This window comes from Cervus elaphus, chromosome 29 (genome assembly GCF_910594005.1).
Source record: "Cervus elaphus chromosome 29, mCerEla1.1, whole genome shotgun sequence".
In the NCBI taxonomy this organism is placed as follows: Eukaryota; Metazoa; Chordata; class Mammalia; order Artiodactyla; family Cervidae; genus Cervus; species Cervus elaphus.
In genome coordinates, this window is record NC_057843.1 from 51,253,502 (window position 1) to 51,276,378 (window position 22,877).

Consider the following 22,877-nt stretch of genomic DNA (forward strand, 5'->3'; position numbering starts at 1 on the left):
ATTCTTGTTCATAGCAGCATTCAGTCATGTTTTATTAACCCTTCTCCCCATTGACTAAGGGAAGGGTGACTCATCAGAGTTAAAACAAGAGTCATTTACAAAGTTTATTATTTCCACATCTTGCAACATTTTAGAAATAACTTTCTTCTCAACATAGTGGACCTCTTTAAATGTGGTCATATAAACCTTGACAGTAAGTGTAATGAGTTATTTGATTGAAAAAATGATATTTATACTTAGGATATACTTTCTTTCCAAGTTTTGCACTTGAAGATAAAGGATCTTTGAATCAGGAGAGGAAATACTAAGTATCTGCAATAAAATTAGCTTAGCTTTGGTTTTTCACATGGTTGTAGATATTCTGGAGGACCAGTGGGTCTATTCCAACAGTCTATAATCTGATCGGTGAAAGACGGGATCAGAGATAGAAGATGGAGATGAAAGAAATAAATCTTGATTAGCTGTCTTTTTTTTTTTTTTTTCCATTCTAGCCATGTATCAACTGTTTCTTTAATTCAGTCCCTTAACTTAAAGTATATGCCACTTAAAGAAACCTCTGATTGTACCTACAATTGATGTATCAGCCAGAAAGATGGCTTGGGGAAGAAAGGCCTTTGAAGGAAGAATTAAATAGAATTATTATAAATGGAATTATTTGCATCTCTTGATTTCTTTCCTCAAAATAATTGGGGAGAACAAGAATTACTTTTAAAAATCTCTTTCTGATAAAGTTTGGTAAATATATTTTATGGAGGCTTAGCAACAAAGGCATTTTTTTCTAAAGCACTAATTCCATGGAAGTTCTCCAAAATATTGCTTGGTAACTGGTTCTCTTAACTTTTTCCTATTTCTTAAAAAAATTCTAATATATTTCACTTTACAAGTATTTTTTCTAATATAAGTATGTCATGCTATACATTTCCTACTAAACATTGCTACAGATTTCATGTTTTCATTCTCATTTAGTTCTATTTCCTTTGAGATTCTTTGACCCATGTATTTATTTTTTTGGAAGTACTCTGTTAAGTAAACATTTGGAAGTATCCTTATTTCTGTTACTTATTTTCTAGTTTAATTTCATTAAACATACTGAGAACATATTTTATTTTATTTCAGTTCCCTTAAATTCATTTTAGTCTTTTATGACCTCGATTGTGGTGTCTCTTAGTGAATGTTCTCTACATGCCCTTGCAAAAAATGTGTATACTGCTTTATTATATTATTGGATGTAAATTCTTCAGTTTTTAAAGTGGATTCTTCTTTCTCTTTTTGAGTGGTGTATTGTTTGTAACAAAAGGAACATTTGGACAGCTTACTTGTGAGTGGCAGTATAGCTTTGATGAGTTTACCAAAGAGCCATTCATTGTTCATGAGAGAAGACTGCGCATTGAAGCAAAGGTATGTTGAATAGAATTTTTTAACACTTGGAGCTGAAAACAACACATTAAAATAGTCTTGACCTCTGTAATGTTTCTGCTTCTTTTATAGATGTTGCTTTATCTTTGTATGGTTATTCTTTGCACCTGCTGTCTTACTCAGGCTTAAAGAAAAGAAACTTAGGCCAAGAAGAAATGCGCTTTTGTTCTCTCACATTGACAACATTTGTGGGCCCTCATTTCATACTCAGTAACAGAACTGTACCTTCTTCGTTGGTATCTAAGGCACTAAAGTGAGATATTTGTATACCTCAGAATCCCTGGCAGTTGCCTACAGAATATTTTTCCCTGAAATGCTAACTAAAAGACACTTGAGAAGTTTTCTAACAGCCTGTTATCAATAGTTTTTTTTATCTTTTTATAGATATTATCTTCCTAATTCAGTTGTAATCTTCTTGAATGCAGAGACCATTTCTTTGATTTGTAGCAGCTAGTGCAGTACCTGGTACTTGGATGTTGATATAAAATACAGAAAATTGCTAGTCATTTGGTAAATCATCAAGAGTCTCAATATCCATTGTAAGTTGTATTGACTACTCTCAGTACTATAGGTGATAGAAAGAAATATAATATATTTGACCCCAAGGTATTTACTAGATACCTATGTGGAGGGCCACTTTGACAGTGGCTGTATTAATCCAGAAATATGTGATTCAGGCCAAGTTCGTTTTGTTCATTGTAATTTGTGGTTTTGTTTGCTTTTGAGGGTTTTAATTAGTTCATATAACTGAGAAGTCCAAGTCTATATCTTGTGACTTAATTATGCTCTAATGACATCATTAGCATTTATTCTCTCCCCTTCCTCTCCTCCTTCATTCTGTCCATTGCTCCCGCCCCCATCTCTAGGTTCTACTTTCTTCAGTGTGGGCTTCATTCTCAAGCGGTCTATCCTTTGGTGACACTGTGACCAGAAGTTCCAGGCTCATATCCTACTAGCTCAGCACAATGAAAGCTTCTCAGTGATCTCACTGGGCCACCTTTGATCACTTGCTTATTCCTAAACCAATCACGTTAGCCAGTTGGCCAGGGGAGGTCACAGGATGAGTATGGTGCTACCAAGAAGGAAAGGTCAGCTCTATATGAAGTTTTGGCAGTAAGAGATGGTGAGAAGTAGTCACCCAGAGGTGATTCAAGAAATCATTACTGGAAGAAGGAGCATTGGACACAGGCAAAAACAACAGATTTCTTCTAGGCTAGCCTACAGAACAGAACTGTGCCTAGGTCCTATGCTTAACTAGTGAAGACCATTAGTTCAATCTTACCATTCATTTCAGAGATGGGGCAGCTCTTAAGTAGGCTGGATGTTAGTTTTTGAGCATCTTAGACCAATTTACCCACTGAGAATTTCTCTGATTCAATCAGAAAACGAAAGACCCTGTGGCCACTTAACGAAATAGTGAGTAGCCCCAGGTCAGTAGGTGCCCAATATGCTACTGGCGATCAGTGGAGAACTAACTCCAGAAAGAATAAATAGATGGAGCTAAAGCAAAAACAACACCCAGTTATGGATATGACTGGTGATGGAAGTAAAGTCCGATGCTGTAAAGAGCAATATTGCATAGGAACCTGGAATGTTAGGTCCATGAATCAAGGCAAATTGGAAGTGGTCAAACATGATGGCAAGGGTGAACATCATATTTTAGGAATAAGCGAACTGATATGGACTGGAATGGGTGAATTTAACTCAAATGACCATTATATCTACTACTGTGGGCAAGAATCCCTTAGAAGAAATGGAGTAGTCCTCATAGTCAACAGAAGAGTTTGAAATGCAGTACTTGGATGCAGTCTCAAAAATGAGAGAATGATTTCTGTTCGTTTCTAAGACAAACCATTCAATATCACAGTAATCCAAGTCTATGCCCTGACCAGTAATGCTGAAGAAGCTGAAGTTGAACAGTTCTATGAAGACCTACAAGATCATCTAGAAAGAAAGAAAGTGAAGTCGCTCAGTCGTGTCCAACTCTGCGACCCCGTCGACTGTAGACCGCCAGGCTCCTCTGTCCATGGGATTCTCCAGGCAAGAATCCTGGAGTGGGTTGCCATTTCCTTCTCCAGGGGATCTTCCCAACCCAGGGATCAAACCCGGGTCTCCCACATTGCAGGCAGACACTTTATCCTCTGAGCCACCAGGGAAGCCCCAACAAGATCATCTAGAACTAACACCCAAAAAAGATGTCCTTTTCATTATAGGGGACTGGAATGCAAAAGTAGGAAGTCAAGAAATACCTGCAGTAATGAGCAAATTTGGCTTTGGAGTACAGAATGAAGCAGGGCAAAGGCTAAAAGAGTTTTGCCAAGAGAACACACTGGTCATAGCAAACACCCTCTTCCAACAGCACAAGAGAAAACTCTACACATGGACATCACCAGATGGTCAATGCCAAAATCAGATTGATTATATTCTTTGCAGCCAAAGATGGAAAACCTCTATATAGTCAGCAAAAACAAGGCCAGGAGCTGACTGTGGCTCAGATCATGAACTCCTTACTGCTAAATTCAGACTTAAATTGAAGAAAGTAGGGAAGATCACTAGACCATTCAGGTATGACCTAAATCAAATCCCTTATGACTATACAGTGGAAGTGACAGATTCAAGGTATGAGACCTGATGGATAGAGTGCCTGAAGAACTATGGACAGAGGTTTGTGACATTGTACAGGAGTCAGTGATCAAGACCATTCCCAAGAAAAAGAAAGGCAAAATGGTTGTCTGAATAGGCCTTACAAACAGCTAGGAAAAGAAGAGAAGCTAAAGGCAAAGGAGAAAAGGAAAGATATACCCATTTGATTGCAGAGTTCCAAAGAATAGCAAGGAGAGAGAAGAAAGCCTTCCTCAGTGATCAGTGCAAAGAAATAGAGGAGAACAATAGAATGGGAAAGACTAGAGATAAGAAAATTAGAGATACCAAGGGAACATTCCATGCAAAGATGGGCTCAATAAAGGACAGAAATGGTAGGGACCTAACAGAAGCAGAAGATATTAAGAACAGGTGGCAAGAATACACAGAAGAACTATACAAAAAAGATCTTCATGACCCAGGTAATCATGGTGGTGTGATCACTCACTCAGAGCCAGACATCCTGAAATGTGAAGTCAAGTGGGCCTTAGGAAGCATCACTATGAACAAAGCTAGTGGAGGTGATGGCATTCCAATCGAGCTATTTCAAATCCTAAAAGATGATGCTGTGAAAGTGCTGCACTCAGTATGCCAGCAAATTTGGAAAATCAGCAGTGGCCGCCGGACTGGAAAAGGTCAGTTTTCATTCCAATCCCAAAGAAAGGAAATGCCAAAGAATGCGCAAACTACCATACAGTTGCACTCATCTCACACGTTAGCAAAGTGATGCTCAAAATTCTCCAAGCTAGGCTTCAACAGTATGTGAACCATGAACTTCCAGATGTTCAAGCTGGTTTTAGAATAGGCAGAGGAACCAGAGATCAAATTGCCAACATCTGCTGGATCATCAAAAAAGCAGGAGTTCCAGAAAAACATCTATTTCTGCTTTATTGACTATGCCAAAGCCTTGACTGTGTGGATCACAACAAACTGTGGAAAAGTCTTAAAGAAATGGGAATACCAGACCACCTGACCTGCTTCCTGAAAAAATCTATATGCAGGTCAAGAAGCAACAATTAGAACTGGACATGGTACAACAGACTGGTTCCAAATCGGAAAAGGAGTAATCAAGGCTGTATATTGTCACCCTGCTTATTTGACTTACATGCAGAATATATCATGAGAAATGCTGGACTGGATGAAGCACAAGCTGGAATCAAGATTGCTGGGAGAAATATTAATAACCTCAGGTATGCAGATGACCATGCTTATGGCAGAAAGCGAAGAAGAACTAAAGACACTTGATGAAAGTGAAAAAGAATGAAAAAGTTGGCTTAAAACTCAACATTCAGAAAACTAAGATCATGGCATCCGGTCCCATCACTTCATGGCAAATAGATGGGGAAACAGTGGAAACAGTGACAGAATTTACTTTTTGGGCTCCAAAATCACTGCAGATGGTGATTGGAGCCATGAAATTAAAAGATGCTCCTTGGAAGAAAAGTTGTGACCAACCTAGACAGCTTATTAAAAAGCAGAGACATTACTTTGCCAACAAAGATCTGTCTAGTCAAAACTATGGTTTTTCTAGCAGTCATGTATAGATGTGAGAGTTAGACTATAAAGAAACCTGAGCACTGAAGAATTGATGCTTTTGAACTGTGGTTTTGGAGAAGACTCCTGAGAATCCCTTGGGCTGCAAGGAGATCCATCCAGTCTATCCTAACGGAAATCAGTTCTGAATATTCATTGGAAGGACTGATGTTGAAGCTGAAACTCTAATACTTGTCCACCTGATGTGAAGAACTGAGTCATTTGAAATGACCCTGATGCTGGAAAAGATTGAAGGCAGAAGGAGAAGGAGACGTGATAGGATGAGATTGGTTGGGAGGCATCACCGACTCAATAGACATGAGCTTGAGTAAACTCCAGAGTTGGTATGGACAGGGAGGCCTGGCATGCTGAAGTCCATGGGGTTGCAAAGAGTTGGACACGACTGAGTGACTGACCTGAGTAGCTATTAGGCTCTGCTTTAGCCCATATTGTGTTTTTTGGAGCTTTTTTTTTTTTTTTTTATCTACAAGGATAAACTTCTTATCTCCTCTTCCACCTTTCCCTGAGACCTAATATTAGCAATCATCCTTTTTTTTTTAAATAGAAGAATCTGATTTCTTCTGAAGTCTGTATATACCTGTTTAGTCTAATTACTTGTAGAAATTGTTAGACTAGTAATATACTGCTTCTTTTATATCTTTACCCATGGTTAATAGAAGTAATCACCACCCCTCTCTCTTCTTAATAATTCCATTCTGTTTGTCCCTCTAATACTTAACATCCACCACCATCCAACAGTTCTCCCACAAGCACTGAACAGAATACTAAAAGAGTGAAAAATAATTGGAGACCAGTTATATAACACCCACTGTGATTTCTTTGATTCTGAAGCTACATTTTTATTGCATTCTATAAATAAAAAGAATTGCATTGGTTTAAAATGTCAAGTTACAGAAACAGAAACACACATGCACATACTTGTGCACCACGTGTATGTGTATTCACACATGTGTGCATTATTTTTCAGCTGAAAATTATCAGGAATCCATGGCCAGAAATCAAGAACTATCTGAGAGAGGGAAAACAGTGGCAGTGCTTCTAGATTTATCTCTGTCCTATCCTCTGTGCCAACCATTTATGGCTTTATAAAGCAATTGAAATCTCACCTAAAATTTTTTGTCTTAGGTTTAGTGATAATGGATGCGTTAGAATTTAGTCTTTTTTTGTTGGTTTGTATTTGATTCTTGTTGATTTCTCATCCTTGGCTTTTTTTTTTAATGGCATTTCTTTATTTGTATTTCTGCAACTAGATTTCCATTTTAATGAAGTACTTACTCTGTTTATAGGAACGGGTGAAGTCTGTATTCCATGCCAAAGAGTTTGGAAAAATAGTTAACTTCAGAACCCCAGAGGATGCAAGGGTAAATATAGTCAACCTTTTACTTAAACACATAGCAGCTTCTCATTTCAAAGCCGTGTAAGTTGTATTGATATTAGTCTTTAAGGCAGATAAGTTGTGTTAGTTTTTCAATTTTATGTTGTGTTTTGATGATTTTAATATATGTAACTATGTAATATTTCCCGCCAAATTATTTTTTCATTAGATTGAATTCATACACCTACTTGTTTTTAAAATCAAATTGCTCTCTTATTTTAAATCTTAACTGTAATACTTTGCAAAAAAAAAAAAAGCCAACAAACAAAAGAAATTAATTCACTCTAATGCTCATCGACCAGCCCCAGCAGTGAGAGCATAGCGCCGCACTGTTCATTTCTCTACTGTGGGGCTGCAGTGGTTTTTTCCTTTAGTTACTGGAGCCTGGCACAAGGGGAGAGGAACCGTGCCTGTAGTCAGGAAATCTGATCTTTAGGTACTGATTCTGTTCCTTCCTGACTGTAGGACCTCGGGGAAGACAGTTAACCTCAGTCTTCTCAAAATGTGAGTTAGGTGAATTGAAAAGCCCTCTACATACTTTAGGGATTATGGCAATTAAAAGTATATGCACTGTCAAGAAAAGGAAGGCTGAATTGGTTATCTACCTCATTGGTCACAACTTAGATGCTATTCCTGATGCTAAATTGTGCTCACTGGGTTGTGAAATTACAAATAAGAACACGTGGCTTCTTTGCTGAATCCCTGGGCCTCTGGCCTCTCTGTGTTGGTCCTGGCTGGTTATGACTATTTACCAGTTCACTTCTCAAACCTGGAGGTCAAAGCAGGAACCTCTCTCACCCATACATGTGTGCCTTGTATCGTTTAGCAAGTGCTGAGCCATTTTCTATCTAGACATTGTGATATAAGGTACCATTGACATACTGACAATAGAAAACTGAAAAGGGGACAAGTTACGAAGAAAGAATGATAAAGTGACTAGAGCCTCAGTATGCATGTTGCCTGGAACAGGGAGACAGTGTAAAGCATGATGATAATATGACTTGCAGGCCATCTTCTTCATGTTGCTGAAGGGGACATTACCTTCAGTTTCTCTGTAATAAGTTTTCCATTTAATCTCTGTCACCATATTATTTTATCTCAAAGTTCTTTTTAATCTCCCTGCATCCAGAAAAAGCTACTGAGCCTAGTTCTCTTTCTCTACTTATCTTAGAGCTATCCCCACTAGGTTCTTTTAAATAAAAAAGCACAAATATATCTGCTTAAGATTTTCATAATGGGATAACCCCAGTTATCACTGACTCTATGGCTTTTATTTGTCATATAGGCCAAATGATAATAGACTTTATCAGCAGAAAGTTTCCCATTTCATTTGCATTTTGAAATTTCAGATCCTTTGAAAATAGAAAAATACATCATGAAAGCACCTATTAATATGCTCAAGAATGTTGCTCTGCTACTACTTACTGTAGAATTATATGTATTATTCCTACTCAGTCAGAACCCAATATATAGAATGATGAAGGTTTGTGATACAGAATTGGCATAGGTTGGAAGGAATTCTGCCTGGATGATTTTTACACTATGCCAGAGTTATTCAATCCAGCTGTCAAATTACCCTTCTCTCTCAGGATGGTTCATTTTACTTTTCTTATTCTGAAGATGAACATCTAAGTCCAAAGACCTTAGAATAGTAGTATTACTACTGTTAAATCAAACCCCAAACCCAGTACCATTGTTCCTGAGTCACTTGGACTATTTAAGTGAATGAATGATCTCTCCTACATAGTGAATTTAGTTCTTGGCTATATCTGTATACTCCTGACTAAACTGGAAGATAGCTTCTAGATTTTCACTCATTACATTTTATCATTGCAAGTTCACTGAAGTTAAGTAAATGTTGCTTCATTTTCCCACAACAGTGGATCCTCAGAAAGCTAGAAGAAGCAAGAGAACCTTCCCCGAACCTCTGACAGAGACCACTGCCTGAAGATATACAGCAATAAATCATTACAGTTTCTACCTTGTACCTTCCAAAACCTGTTTGGGAAGTGTAGTACAGAAGTAATTTCAAGTACTTTTTTAAAAAATTCAGAATCAAGTAAAACAGCTACATGATTCAACTATTTCAACTCTTTGGGGATCCATTTGGTTTTCTAACTTGAAATCATGCAGCCGGTTAAATTCTGATTACTTTATAAAAGAAGTATTTCTTTTATGAATCTTAAGTATTTGCTCCAGGTGATTCTCTATAATGGTGGAGAAATTGCCCATATTTAGCCTAAATTTAATGGAGCTAAATTGAATATTCCTAGTTCACATTTTAAAGTTGTATCATGCTTATGTCAGACTCCCTGAATGAATGATGAATAGATGATGGAATCAGACATTGCCTTAGTGCTATCAAGATAACTTTGGTGGTAGTTTCTTTAGAAACATGAAGTTCATTTTACAGATAAATATTTTAGTATGATTTTCCTTATTTTTTTAAATAAAGGGTAGACTTAAATTACTATTTGAAGTACATAGCATGACTATGAAAAATAATCTTTTTTATTTTATATGATACAAATTGACAAATACCCCTTCAAGCCTCATCTTAAGAAAGGCTTGAAGAATTGAGTGTCATACCTGAACAGGGAAAGTCCCTCTCAAAACTTTAAAGCCTTAGAAATACTTCCTCAAGCCAGCATCTTGAGATCTACTTGGTTTACCAAGGTTATATTTTTAATAGATTTAATAGATTGCTGACCTTAAAGGAAAATTCCTGAGGCCTTAACAATACCAGCTTCCTATTCACTGGTAGTATGAAATAAAATTTTACTGTCTTAATACAAGTTATGCTTCAGAACGGATAGCCCCTCTCTGTACAAATGTAGGATAAATATGTGTACCCTACAATCTAACCCAGTAACCTATTCTGTTGGCAATAAATTGAGAATTTCTGATTTGCTTTGTCTTATTCAAATGAGAATCACTCTTTCTAAGTGTGTAGCTCATCCAAACAAGAACTGTGGGCAGCAAATCAGTAAAAATGTCATGGGTGTTTTTTCCCTTGGTTTTTGCCCAAGATCCTTGTACCTTTATATTAATGAGAGTTTTCAAGTGAAAGAGGATAAATACATGATTGTAAACCATGAAGAGAACAATGCAGTATCTTATTTATTGAATAATAGAGTATTTGATGCATGTTGTACATGCCACCAAATTACTATAAACTTTTTAGAATTGGAGACTGTATAAGAAGTTAATGGTTGTGAAATTCTCATATTCCTTGAACCCTTGATTTGTTGTAAAAGCTAAAATAAACAGCATGCCAGACTGTAATTGTATTTCTTCCTGACCAAATATTGCTACTAAATACTACTGATTTTCCTCTGATTATAAAAACACATTGTTTATTAATAATAGTTCCTTCAGGATGTTTTTTTCTTTGATGAACATAAATTTAATCACAAGATGACAAGTTTCAAATCTCATGATAGTGCATGTTCCCTTGATGGCCTTTGTTCAAAGTAACATATACTTTTTGTCTTTTGCTGAGCTCCGCCAATTTTGCATACATTAGAATTAAACCTAAGAATAGAGGTAGTCAGAAATCTTTGATCAGATTGTCCTCGTCTGAAATGTTGCTTTACTGGAGTTCTAGTCAGTGTCATTAGCCAAGTGCCTCATTACCTACTCCAGTTTCATGGTTTTATTCTCAGAAAGAATAGAGACCCATCACTCTTTGGGTATCCCATGATTAAGGGGAAAAGTCTTAATAGTGTAAGGAGAGAAATCCTTCTGGTATCCTCTGGAGGCCAGCCAGAGTGGGTCTTGTCATTAGTACACATGCAAAGCCAGTGTGCCCGTTTTTCCTGTTCCCGTGCCAATAAGAGCCTAGAAATATCTTTTCTTATTCTTTCTCCCCCCATCAGTCATCTGTCCATCAACACCTCCCATCCGTTCCTGTCTCTGGAATAGAAAGACCCACAATTTCAAGAGCAATAGTTTTATCAGTGGTCTTTGAAGCTTTTTTTCATCTAAAACAAAGAACATAAGTAAATCACTAGATAACAAGTCAGTCTTTTTAGCATAATATTTTACAATTTACAGTTATATGTTTGATTCTATAGTCTTTTTCTTGAATATTAGAGAGTCCATAATCTTAATGGTATTTAAAAAGTAACCTACCTTGAATTATATTTAACTATATTTAGTGGTTCTCAGCTTGAGAACTTTAAACTTGTCTTCGTTGTTGGGTAGTTGCTGTGGAAAGGGGTCCTGAGTATTCTGTCCTTCATCTCTTTCTATTATGTGTGAGCTGTTGCCCTGTACCTTTCATGTATCCTGATGTGTGATTATGTATGAAGCTGAAGGCCGAGTGTCTGTTCCTAGCCAACTCTCCTCCAGAAAACTATAATCACTAAACATAGCAACTTTAATTTCTGATAAAAAAGAAGCTTGTAATTTCTTCACATTTACAAAATACTCTGTGAACCAAAGAGCATGTGCGCTTCTGCAGTGACTTCCCAACTACAATATGTATATTGGCTGCTCCTTCCCTGGTGTTAGCAAGCCCTTGGGATTTTTCCCAGGCTCACTTCAGTGCAACTGCATTATTTTCTGGTCTCTAAATAATCATGATTAGCTGTGGCAGTCCTTTCCTGTCCCTCTCTCCTCCATAATCCTAATCAATCCCAAAACTATGCTGTGGCCTCCAAAGAAGATTTTCTGAAACTTATTTGTCAATTCTATCATAATTATATCCGTCATTTTTTCCAACAGTAGTAGTAAAAATACTGTCCCAGTGAGTATACACATATCTAACTCATCTCAGAAATATCCTGTGAAGTAGTATCCTGTTACTGTCTGGTAAAAAGTAAAGATGCTACTTAGTGCTGAATTTTATAGACCTTATTTATTCAGTCATCAATGACCAGTTTTCGTTGGTACTTTTCAGGCCCCAGTATTAAAAAGATTACCACAAGGCACTGGGTTAGTTTGCCTATAGGAACTGAAAGTGTTTGCCGAATACACTGAAGGTAGAAGCAGCTGTTTGGAAATGGACGTATTCATGCCCCAGCCACCATAAATCAGAGAAAGCTGTTCGGATTCCAGGGCCATTCCTCTTACCTTCTCTCAAGGTCAGCTAAAATCCTCAAGGACAGTGTTTTTCAAACTGTAGGTCTTAACCCATTAGTGACCCAGGCAATCAGTTCAAGACCAGCATATTTTCTTAATGGAATAGAAAAGAAAACAGCTTTGCAGGTAACAAGGTTAAATATTGTTTTAGTTAAATAATTAGTTAAATAATCTATATACTGTGTATACTGGGTCACAAAATGTAATTTCTTATCGTGAATTGCAGTTTGGGGAGGAGGAACCTGAAAGCCACTGCTGTAGGAGGCATGTACCATTCAGTGATTGTTGAAACAATCTGGATTGTGCCAAGCCTTACTTTACTTTGGGTAAGGCGCAACAGACCCACAACTCAGGGAGTCTTTAGGCTATGAGCACTGTCTTTTTTTTTTTGAGTGAGAAGATAGGATAGCTCTTATTTTGGAAATGTTTTCCTTTTCTGGTACATATCAGACACCTGTGTAATATGTCCCACCAAGTATCAGTGGTCTAGAAAAAGCATAGAGAAGTTAGATCCACAAACAGCTCCCAAAAAAGATCACCGAATATCCTTTAATTTAGTGTATTTCCTCCTCTCTCCCACTAAGCATTTTACTAGGATTGGGCACAGAAGTTCTCCTTTTAAGGACATTGACTTTGCTCCATCTACCTGCCATCTGAGTCACCAAACGGACAAAGGCGAATGGGGAGCTGATTCATAGGTCACAGTCTTTTAGGGCCAAAATACTTATTCTCTGGAGAGTGCCAGACAGATGCCAACACTTTTTAGCTGAAGATAATTGAATTTCCTAGTTTATGTAGGATTCAAGTAGAAAATACAGATAACTTGATTCTTTTTGCAAGATTCAATGCAAAATTTGTTGAATCTGATTAACTTTGGTGCTTCCCAGTATCACTGATCGCTCTTCTGCATACTGTAAATGAGAACCACCTGCCCTCCTGCCCAATCCTTTGAAATATGCTTTTGAAATTATACCTTACTGATAATGCTATACCTAATCAAGCTAGCACTGATTGGTTAAAATTTTTAGGATTCTTATATTCTGTATCTTTGATCATTGCCCCAAATAGCTATCAGCGCAGACCTTTTCTCCCACCTTGTTTCTCTCTACCCAAGTTGGTGTAAAGTAATATTTGTTCCAGGGCTATCCTAAAAGGCCGGCACAAGGACTGAGAAGACACTGGATCCTACTCTTTTGCAAACCTTCATGTTTCTTTAATTGAAACCGTTACTTCCTGTTGTGTAAAATAAATTGTTCCATGTCATTTTTTTAAAAAAAATGTTTCACTTTAGAATAACAGATTAGTTCTTTTTTAAAAGCATTATGGCCTTTTCCAAAAAATTGATAATCTTGGTTACCCAGTGAGCCATGTAAGATATGAAACTTCAGATTTTATAGGTTGATACTCATATATTCTTAAAGTTTTTATCACTTTACACAAAGCCATTTGTATTATAGTTTAGCACCTGCTGTGATGTCTGTCAGCCTGAAAATCCCTGTCACTGAGCACCATTCACATTCATTTACTGTTGCTTTGATAACTTTAATAACGGGTTCCTTCTCTTGAAGTCCTTATAACAGGAAACCCTGTGAGAGTGCTGTAATAAAAAGTCCAGTTGTCAAAAGTGTACTTAAAAGATATCATGTTGGAAAAATCCAACATCTCTCTTATGCAGTCATACCACTAGTTCCATTGGCTACTGGAAAGTTTCCAACTTGGAAACTGAAGAACATTAAAGTAAAAATGTAGACTACATTGAAATGTTCTCATTGTCAGTTTTATACCTGCACTCACAGACTGTTAGAAATTGTATCTGGGACTTGCTGCAAGGTCAGATTGTTAAGACTTTTTAAAATGGTCCTCTGTATGTGAATGTGCATTTTACATATAAAATTGAATTTTTCAGGGAATGTGCACTTTAAAAATATTTCCTTACTAATGTTTGTATTGACCAAATAGTCTTTGCTTCTTTGGAATGCTTATTCTTTAGAGAAAATATGATTCTTGGTGATGATAGTATTTTAAATGTCTATTTCTGATTCAGTGCAATATTTCCTTGTACTTACATCTGACCCAGTGGCCTGTTATATAGTCCCTGCCTTGATTTTGTGTGTTCTGATGAGATAATTAATTTATAAACACAAAAATTACAGTGAAGTTTTTGAAATTGAACTTAATCTTTTTCCTCCTGAAAATTGGTTTGCCATGCGCACCAATGACTTTTTTCTAAATGATGATTTCTTGCTGTTGGTAGAATTGAATTGCTTGGTCACGTGACTGCCCAGTTTAACTCTGTGTACCTCTTTCAAATAAACTGAGTAAAATAAAGGTTTCCAATCTTCAGTCTGCCTCTGTTTTTTAGTTACTGAATAGAACTAGAAACATTACCATTAAGTCCTGTCTCACCTATCTAAACTCTGCCCTCTCTGGGTCCTAAATAAATCTGGATAACTAACAGATTGCCCAAGGTCCTGGTTTTGCAGTCAAAACTGACAGCTTTCCAGCCAGCATGATCACTGCTGACTAAGAGCTTGAGTGGTAATACCTACCTGATTCGTAAGCACCGAGACTGTGCCTCCCAGCCTCAGAAAACTTCAACCGGCTTATTTCCAAGGTAAGTAATGATTATATTTTGAAAGGAGGGCTAAGAGAGAGAACTTCCTACTTGCAGAATTGATATTGACAAGTCATTTGCTTCTAATATGAAGTGTTCAGCCTTTTTATGACTTGTTACTGATACTTAAAGTGACTCAAAGCCCTTTTCTTATGTGCTTTGTCAGCCAAAGATAAAAATAATAACCGAGTGCTAGAAAGTGCTTAAAAACAAAATTCCTCATTGTTTAATTGCCCCGTAACTGGTTCTCTTGAGCCCTTTTCACATGTTAATTGGATGATAAGAAGCGGTTCCTGACTTTTAGAGCATGGTGCCCAACTCCCGCCTCAGGTTGTTTTGCTTTTTGTTTGTTTCGTTTCTAGATATCCTTGAGAGCGACTTCTCCATCCTTTGGGGGTATGTTTTTTCTTTAGGTATTTTATTGTTTATTGATTAATTTTTATTGTTTATTAAAATATACTTGATTTACATATTATGAGTTTCATGTATGCAACATAGTAATGCAATGTTTTTTAATTTTTATTTTATATTGGAGTATAGTTGATTTACAATGCTATGTTAGTTTCAGGTATACAGCTAAAGAATTCAGTTATACATATGTCCATTCTATTTTAGATTCTTTTCCAGTATAGATTATTATAGAATATCAAGTAGCGTTCCCTGTGCTATATAGTTGGTCTTTGTTAATTATCTGTTTTATTTATAATAGTGTGTGTATATGTTATTCCTAAACTCCTAATTTATCCCTACCCTCCACATTTACCCTTTGGTAGCCAGATGTTTGTTTTCGAAGACTGGGAGTCTATTTCTGTTTTGTAAAGTTCATTTGTATCTTTTTTTTTTTTTTTTTTTTTTAGATTCCACATAAGTGATACCATAGGATATTTGTCTTTCTCTGTCTGACTTCGCTTAGTATTATAATTTTTAGGTCCACCTATGTTCCTACAAAGAGTTGGACATGACTGAACTTAACTGAGTTCCTGCAAATTGCACTGTTTCATTCTTTTTTTTTGGCTTAGTAATATTCCATTGTCTATAAGTACGACGTCTTCTTTACCCATTCCCTTGTGATGGGCATTTAGGTTGCTTAGATGTCTTGGCTATTGTAAACTATGCTGCTATGAACACTGGGGTGCATGTATCTTTTCAGTTATGGTTTTCATATGCCCAGGAATTGCATTGGTGGATCCTATGGTAGTTCCATTATTTATATGTACTGCATCTTTATTCACTCATTTTTTGATGGACATTTAGTTTGCTTCTATGTCCTGGCTACTGTAAATAGTGCTGCAGTGAACATTGGGATGCATGTGTCTTTTCAAAGTATGGTTTTCTCTGGATATATGCCTAGGAGTATGATTGCTGGGTTATATGGTAGTCCTATTTTTAGTTTTTTAAGGAACCTCCATAACATTCTCCATAATGATTGTACCAATTTACATTGCTTCCCAAAGTGTAGGAGACTTCCCTTTTCTCCACACCCTCTCCAGCATTTATCATTTATACTTTTTTGATGATGGCCATGCTGACTGGTATGAAGTAGTACCTCATGGTAGCTTTGATTTGCATTTCTCTAGTAATTAGTGATGTTGAGCATCTTTTCATGTGCTTTCCGGCCATATGTATCTCTTCCTTTGAGAAATATCTACTTAGGTCTTCTGCCCATTATATGATGAGGTTGTTCATTTTTTTGTTGTTGAACTGCATGAGCTGTTTGTATATTTTGGAGATTAATCCCTTGTCAGTCACTTCATTTACAAATATTTCTGTCATTCTGTGGATTGTCTTTTCATTTTGTTTATGGTTTCCTTTGCTGTGCAAAAAGCTTTTCAGTTTAATTAGGTCCCATTTGTTTATTTTTATTTTCATTACTGTAGGAAGTGGATCAAAAAATATCTTACTGTGATTTATGTCATAGACACTTTCTTTTCTTCTTCTGGAACCCCTATAATTCTAATGTTGATGTGTTTAATTTTGTCCCAGAGATCTCTGAACCTGTCCTCATTTCTTCTCATTCTTTTTTCTTTATTCTGCTCCTCAGCTATTCCCACCATTTTATGTGCCAACTGACTTATTCTTTCTTCTGCTAAGTTATTCTGCTATTGATTCTGCTAGTATATTTTCATATGTCAGTTATTGTATTGTTCATCTGTTTATTTGTTCTGTAAGTCTCCCAGCTCTTTGTTAAACATTTCTTGTGTCGTCTTGGTCTGTGCCTCCACTCTTTTTCTGTGATCTTGTGTCACCTGTACTATCACTACTCTGAGTTGTTATTCATTTAGATTGCCTATCTCCACTTGATTGTTCTTCCGGGTTTTTTATCTTGTTCCTTCATCTAGAACATACTTCTCTGCCATTTTATTTTGTGTAACTTTCTGTGTTTGTGGTTTCCTTTCCTCAGGCAGCAGGATCATAGTTCCTGTTGCTTCAGGTGTCTTCTGCCCCTTGGTGGGTGAGGTTGGTCCAGGGGCTAGTGCAGGCTTCCTGGTGGGAGGGGCTAGTGCCTACCCCCTGGTGGGTAGAGCCAGGTCTTGTCTGTTTAGTGGGCAGAACCAAGTCAAGGGGTGTGTTTAGAGGTGGCTGTGAGCTCAGAACAACTTTAACAGCCTGTCTGCTGATGATTGGAGCTGTGTTCTCCCCCATTGCTGGTGGTTTGGCTTGAGGCATCCCAGCACTAAACCCTACAGGCTGCTGGGTGGGGCCAGGTCTTGGTGCCAAAATGACTACCCCTGGGAGAGCTCACGTTGATCAGGATTCTCTGGGCCTTCACTCCCAGTGTCCTTGCCCCCATGGTGAGCCACAGTTGACCCCCACAACCCCAGGAGAGCCTCCAGCACCCACAGGTAGATGTAGCCCAGGCTTCTGTGGAGTCACTGCTTTATGCTGGGTCCCAGTGCACGTGAAATCTTGTGCACACCCTCTAAGAGTGGAGTCTCTGCTGCCCCCAGTCCTGTGGAGTTCCTGCACAGTAGGAGGTCCCGCTGGCCCGCAAAACAGAACTCAGTGCTCTGGGGGCCCCTGGTCCTGAGGTGGACCCTCAGACTGGAGAGGTGGATGTGCGGCTCAGAGCTCTCACTCCTGTGGGAGAAGCTCTGCTGTATAATTATTTTCCAGTTTGTGGGTCACCTTCCCAGTGGACGTGGGGCTTGGTGATAGGGGGTGTGCGGGTGCAGTGGCCTGTGCACCCCTGGACAGCAGGGCAGTGGCTGGCGCCTGCTCTGGGTTGCTTAGTGATGGTGGCAGCGTGCACACTCGCAGGACAGCATGGGCAGCAGCCGGCCCCTGCTCCCGTGCCTCCCATTCTTGGTTCTCTTATGCAAAATGGCCTTGGCTATTCCCGGAATGTTACTGTTCCATATTAAGTTTTGATATCATTGTCGGGCTCCACAAAAACTCTTGCTTTTGCCTTCATTTCTTGAATAAAGGTTAGCTTTTAAAGCTTAATGCCTCAAAAAGGAGGATGAAGGGAAGCAGAATATGCCATCATCAAATATGCCTCTTTAGCAAAGGGATTATTTTGAGCAGGTTATTTTCAAGAAAAGCTCTAAAAATCTAGTAGAAATTACTCATTTGCAGGAGACCTTTACGTTTATGACATAAACTTTTATTTGTAAGGGTGTGTCTCCTAATCTGTACCAGAAAGAGAAAGATGACTCTAAATCACAGGAAACTCATCAATGGAGAAGATACCCAGCTCAAATCTGCATAACAACATTACCCCATTTACTGTGTTTCTCCTGGTAACTTCTCACAACTAGCCTTCTCCCAACATTCTTCTGGTGTCTTTAGCTGAAAAAGGTATTTAAGGTGATGGCTTGGGCCATTGATGGAGTTACTCAGTTTTCCAGGCTGTCTCACATGTAAATAGGAGGTATATATGTTATTTGTTTTCTATTTGTTTTTCTCCTGTTAATCTGTCTTTTATTATAGGGGTGGGGGTCTCAACTAAGAACCTAGAATGGTAGGGGGGTAATCTTTCTTCCCCACTTGACAGTTGGGTGACCCATGATCATGATGGGACCTGCTGAAACACTGTACTTCCTTTGGAGCCTGAAGATGGGAACCTGGAAAACTGGCAGAAGCCAGCAAAGGGTAAGAATTCTTACAGAAGTAAGCTCTCTCAGATCTCTGTCTATAAGGCTCAGTTGAGAGAGGAAGAGGAACTTGCACCTTATTCTTCCTTTCCAAATTTAGATTTATAGAAGAAAATGTTCATGTGAATTAGTTCCTTGAGTATGAAGACTCTGGTAGAGATTTTGTTATAAGTACTCTTCTTTTCTGTTGATCCCTTTCCCTTCCAGAGATGGTCACTGACTTACATTGTCTGTCCTTTGTGTCATTTTTCATAAGGAGGAGAACCGTAGTCAAGATAAGGTTTTCCTTTTATCTTGTTCTTTGTCTTGAGAGCTTGGCTTTTAGACTGGTAGGAAAACTGTCTCTAGTCATCACCAGCTGGAAGATGCTAATATCGACATGTACCTGGCAGCCACACAGTAGGATGGAGATTTGAAACACACAGTGACAGGTAGCATTCCCACTGCGCCAGCTCTCAAGAGAATTTGTCTGAAGGGGCCCCAGTCCATGAGGGGCCAACCTTTGTTTGCATGTCAACCTTTGTTGTCTTGTTAGTGGTAGAAAAGTCCCATTCCACTAGTGTCTGCCTGGTATTACAGATTAGCAGATTTGTGACTAGAGGTATTTCACATTCTCATAGAAAAACCTGAGAGATTGTTTTCAGTACATCATTCTTCCCTGTGACAAAGAGGGTCTTTAATTTCTTAGGGCTAACTCTGGGAGTGAACTTTCTAGATCTTATGATCTTTTGCAGCCCCTTAGGGTACACCTCTTGCACCCACAGTTAAGCCATAAAAAGGTTTATTGATTTGACTTGCTGTTGAGATTAATATAATACCACTGAATATCCTACTTATCAATGGCCAGATGATGGATCTTTTGAATTGGAAAAACTTTTGTATTTGAAAACAATTTTAGAGAGCTCTTACTCTAAAGAATTGTCTTATTGGTACCTATGGGGAGATCAAGTTGAAAAGAGGATACAAAGGAATATCGTGTCTAGCCTTTGTGCTTGGATGCTCAGTTGTGTCCAGTTTTTTTGTGACCCCATGGACTGTAGCCTGCCAGTCACCTCTGTCCATAGGGATTCTCCAGGCAGGAACACTGGAGTGGGTTGCCATGCCCTCTTCCAGGGGATCTTCCCAACCCAGGGATCAAACCCAGGTTTCTCACATTGCAGACAGATTCTTTACCATCTGAGCCACCAGTCAAGGGTTTAGTGCAATTTGTAAAGTCTGTATAAAGCATTCAATACTGAGGCTTCTGAATGCACGCCTTGAGTGTACAATCCAACTTTGAACAACTCTTGCTTCTGTCAACCCCTGAACACTGACCTTTAACTCTTTAACAAGATACACAAAGCCCCTTTTGCCTACACTTTCAGAAGTTCCTATCAGATTTAGAAAAGAGTTAGGATCAATGGCCATTCACAACCTCACTCACAAGGACCTTTTTAAACTTTTCTTTTTTTAAGAATATTTTATTTGGCTCTGCCAGGTCTTATTTGCTGTGTGTGGGATCTTTGTGGTGGTATGTGGGGTCTAGTTCCCTGACCAGGGATCAAATCCAGACCCTCTACATTGGGAGCAGAGTCTTAACTGCTACACCACCAAGGAGGACCCACAGGACCTTGATTGGATGTTCAAAGGTATTCTTCTCATCTGTAATTATACTGCAGTTATCAGACAAGCCAGACAGCCCCCTAGTAGATGGACCTCCCAACTGCACCCCAAGGAAACGACCAGAATGTTTCCCAAGTTGTCCTGCAGATGATCAAGAAATGGATAAGCTGGAGGTCAGTGTTTAGGGGTTGACAGAAGCAAAAGCTGTTCAAAGTTGGATTGTACACTCAAGGAGTGCATTCAGAGCCCTCTGTATTGAATGCTTTATACAGACTTTACAAAGACAAATTGCATTAAACCCCCTAAAGCTCCAGGACATAGGAGTCTTTTTATTTCCTTCTTAGTTGGAATGGAAATCTTCTCCTTGGCAAAAAGGGAGTGATTGTAAACAGAAAAATAATACTTCAGTAAATAACATACTCTTATGGGTATAAGGTTCTAGTCCTATTAATTGCCTGTTTCCTTTTTTACCTATAAAGTAGACAGGATCCTGAATTATTCTACTTTCCTCAAATAATCTGGCTACATCTCTTCAAACCGTTTCCAGTTTTCTTCCACTCTTTTGACTTGGAATCAAAGTCAAATTGTTATGACATTCCTAGAAATCTAATGTGCTTAGATGCTCAGTTGTGTCCAAGACTTTGCAACCCAATGGACTGTAGCCTCTGTCCATGGGATTCCCCCTGCAAGATACTAGAGTGGGGTGCCATTTCCTCCTCCAGAGGATCTTCGCAACCCAAGGATCAAACCTAAGTCTCTTAAATCTCCTGCACTGGCAGGCAGATTCATTACCACTAGTGCCACCTGGGAAGCCAGGTAAGAAATCTGACATGTCCTTATGTATTAATAATATCATCATTTGTAATTCTAGTTTTCTTAAAATGTATGTCATAGAAATAACCATATTTCTTTGCCAACTGACAAAGGCTCATCAGTTTTTTTAATCATGACTATTTTTAAGTCTTTTGTCATTTATGAAAGTTATTGTTTTGCTTTTACAAAAGTATTTCCCAAAGTCCTGCAAACTGGATGTTAAGTGGATTGATACAAACTTCAGAGAAACAGCCCAAATGGCTCATATTTAGATCATCTTTGTGCCTGGTGCTCTGTGGGCCACTCAGGAAGTTTACCTGGATATCTGATGACATCAGAGGCATTCAAACTTGGAAGATGCTTCAGCTCCAACATCTAGAAATCTGATCGGGGGCCTTCAGGACTCAGGCTGGGTTTATAATTTGCCCCAACCACTAACTTTTGTTTTTCTTTTGGTTCCATAGACATGCTTGTTGATAAGTACCTAATTGCTCACACCATTTAAGGCTAACTTCGGGACCCCACCTGCAACACTAGCTCCTGAAATGAGACAGCTGTTCAACTGAACTGACCTACTCTCAAGACTGAGAGGTTGGTTCAATGAAATAATAGTCTATCAACTTAGCTTCTGGACTATAAAACTTCACTGAACTTTTAAAGACAGGACTGAAGGGGAACAGAGTATGTGACCCAAATATACACCTCTTTAGTATAAGAATTACTTAGAGCTGATTTTTTAAACTAGTTAATTTATTTATTTTAGGTTCTTTCCCCATATAGGTCATTAGAGAGTAGTGAGTAGAGTTCCCTGTGCTATATGGCAGGTTCTTACTAGCTGTCTATTTTATATAGTGTATAGGTGTCAGTCCCACTCTCTCAGTTCATCCCCCCTCCTCGGTAACCGTAAGTTTGTTTTCTACAAATACAAAAGTATTTCCCAAAGTCCTGCGAACTAAATGATAAGTGGATTGCTATAAACTTCAGAGAAACAGCCCAAAAGGCTCATGTTTAGATCATCTTTGTGCCTGGTGCTCTGTGGGCCACTCAGGGAGTTTACCTGAACATCTGATGACATCAGAGGCATTCAAACTTGGAAGATGCTTTAGCTTCAACATCTAGAAATCTATGACTCTACTTCTGTTTTGTAAATAAGTTCATTTATACCATTTTTTAGATTCCACATATAAGTGATGTATTTGGCCTCCTCTGACTTCACTCATATGATGATCTCTAGGTGGATCTATGTTGCTGCAGGTGGCACTGTGGTGTTCGTTTCCGTAGCTGAGTGATATTCCAGTGTGTATGTGTGCCCCACCTTCTTCATCCATTCATCTGTTGATGGACCTTTAGGTCGCTTCTGTGTCTTGGCTATGGTAGATGGTGCTGCTGTGAACATTGGGATGCATATTATCTTCAAGTTATGGTTTTCTTGGATATATGCTCAGGAGTAGGATTGCTGGATCTTATGGTAGTTCTGTTTTTAGTTTTCTGAGGAACCTCTGTTCTGTTCTCCATAGTAGCTGCACTAATTTACATTCCCACCAACAGTGTTTGAGGGTTCCCTTTTCTCCACATCCTCTCCAGCATTTATTGTTTGTAGATTTTTTGATGATGGCCCTTGTGACCGGTGTGAAGAAGTACCTCATGGTAGTTCTGATTTGCATTTCTCTACTAATTAGTGATG

The 22,877-nt window shown here is 38.4% G+C and overlaps 1 protein-coding gene across 2 annotated transcripts in view; it reads left to right on the forward strand.

Annotated features, from left to right (window-relative positions):
- VPS13A (vacuolar protein sorting 13 homolog A) overlaps positions 1–14,413 on the forward strand; it is a 268,740-nt gene extending 254,327 nt beyond the window's left edge. For both annotated transcript variants that reach the window (XM_043890712.1, XM_043890713.1), the window contains exons 70-72: positions 1,275–1,398; positions 6,897–6,971; positions 8,866–14,413. In XM_043890712.1, the coding sequence (XP_043746647.1) occupies positions 1,275–1,398; positions 6,897–6,971; positions 8,866–8,916 (250 nt within the window). In that variant the 3' untranslated portion in view covers positions 8,917–14,413. The remainder of the gene's footprint in view (positions 1–1,274; positions 1,399–6,896; positions 6,972–8,865) is intronic.
- The last annotated feature ends 8,464 nt before the right edge of the window (positions 14,414–22,877 follow it).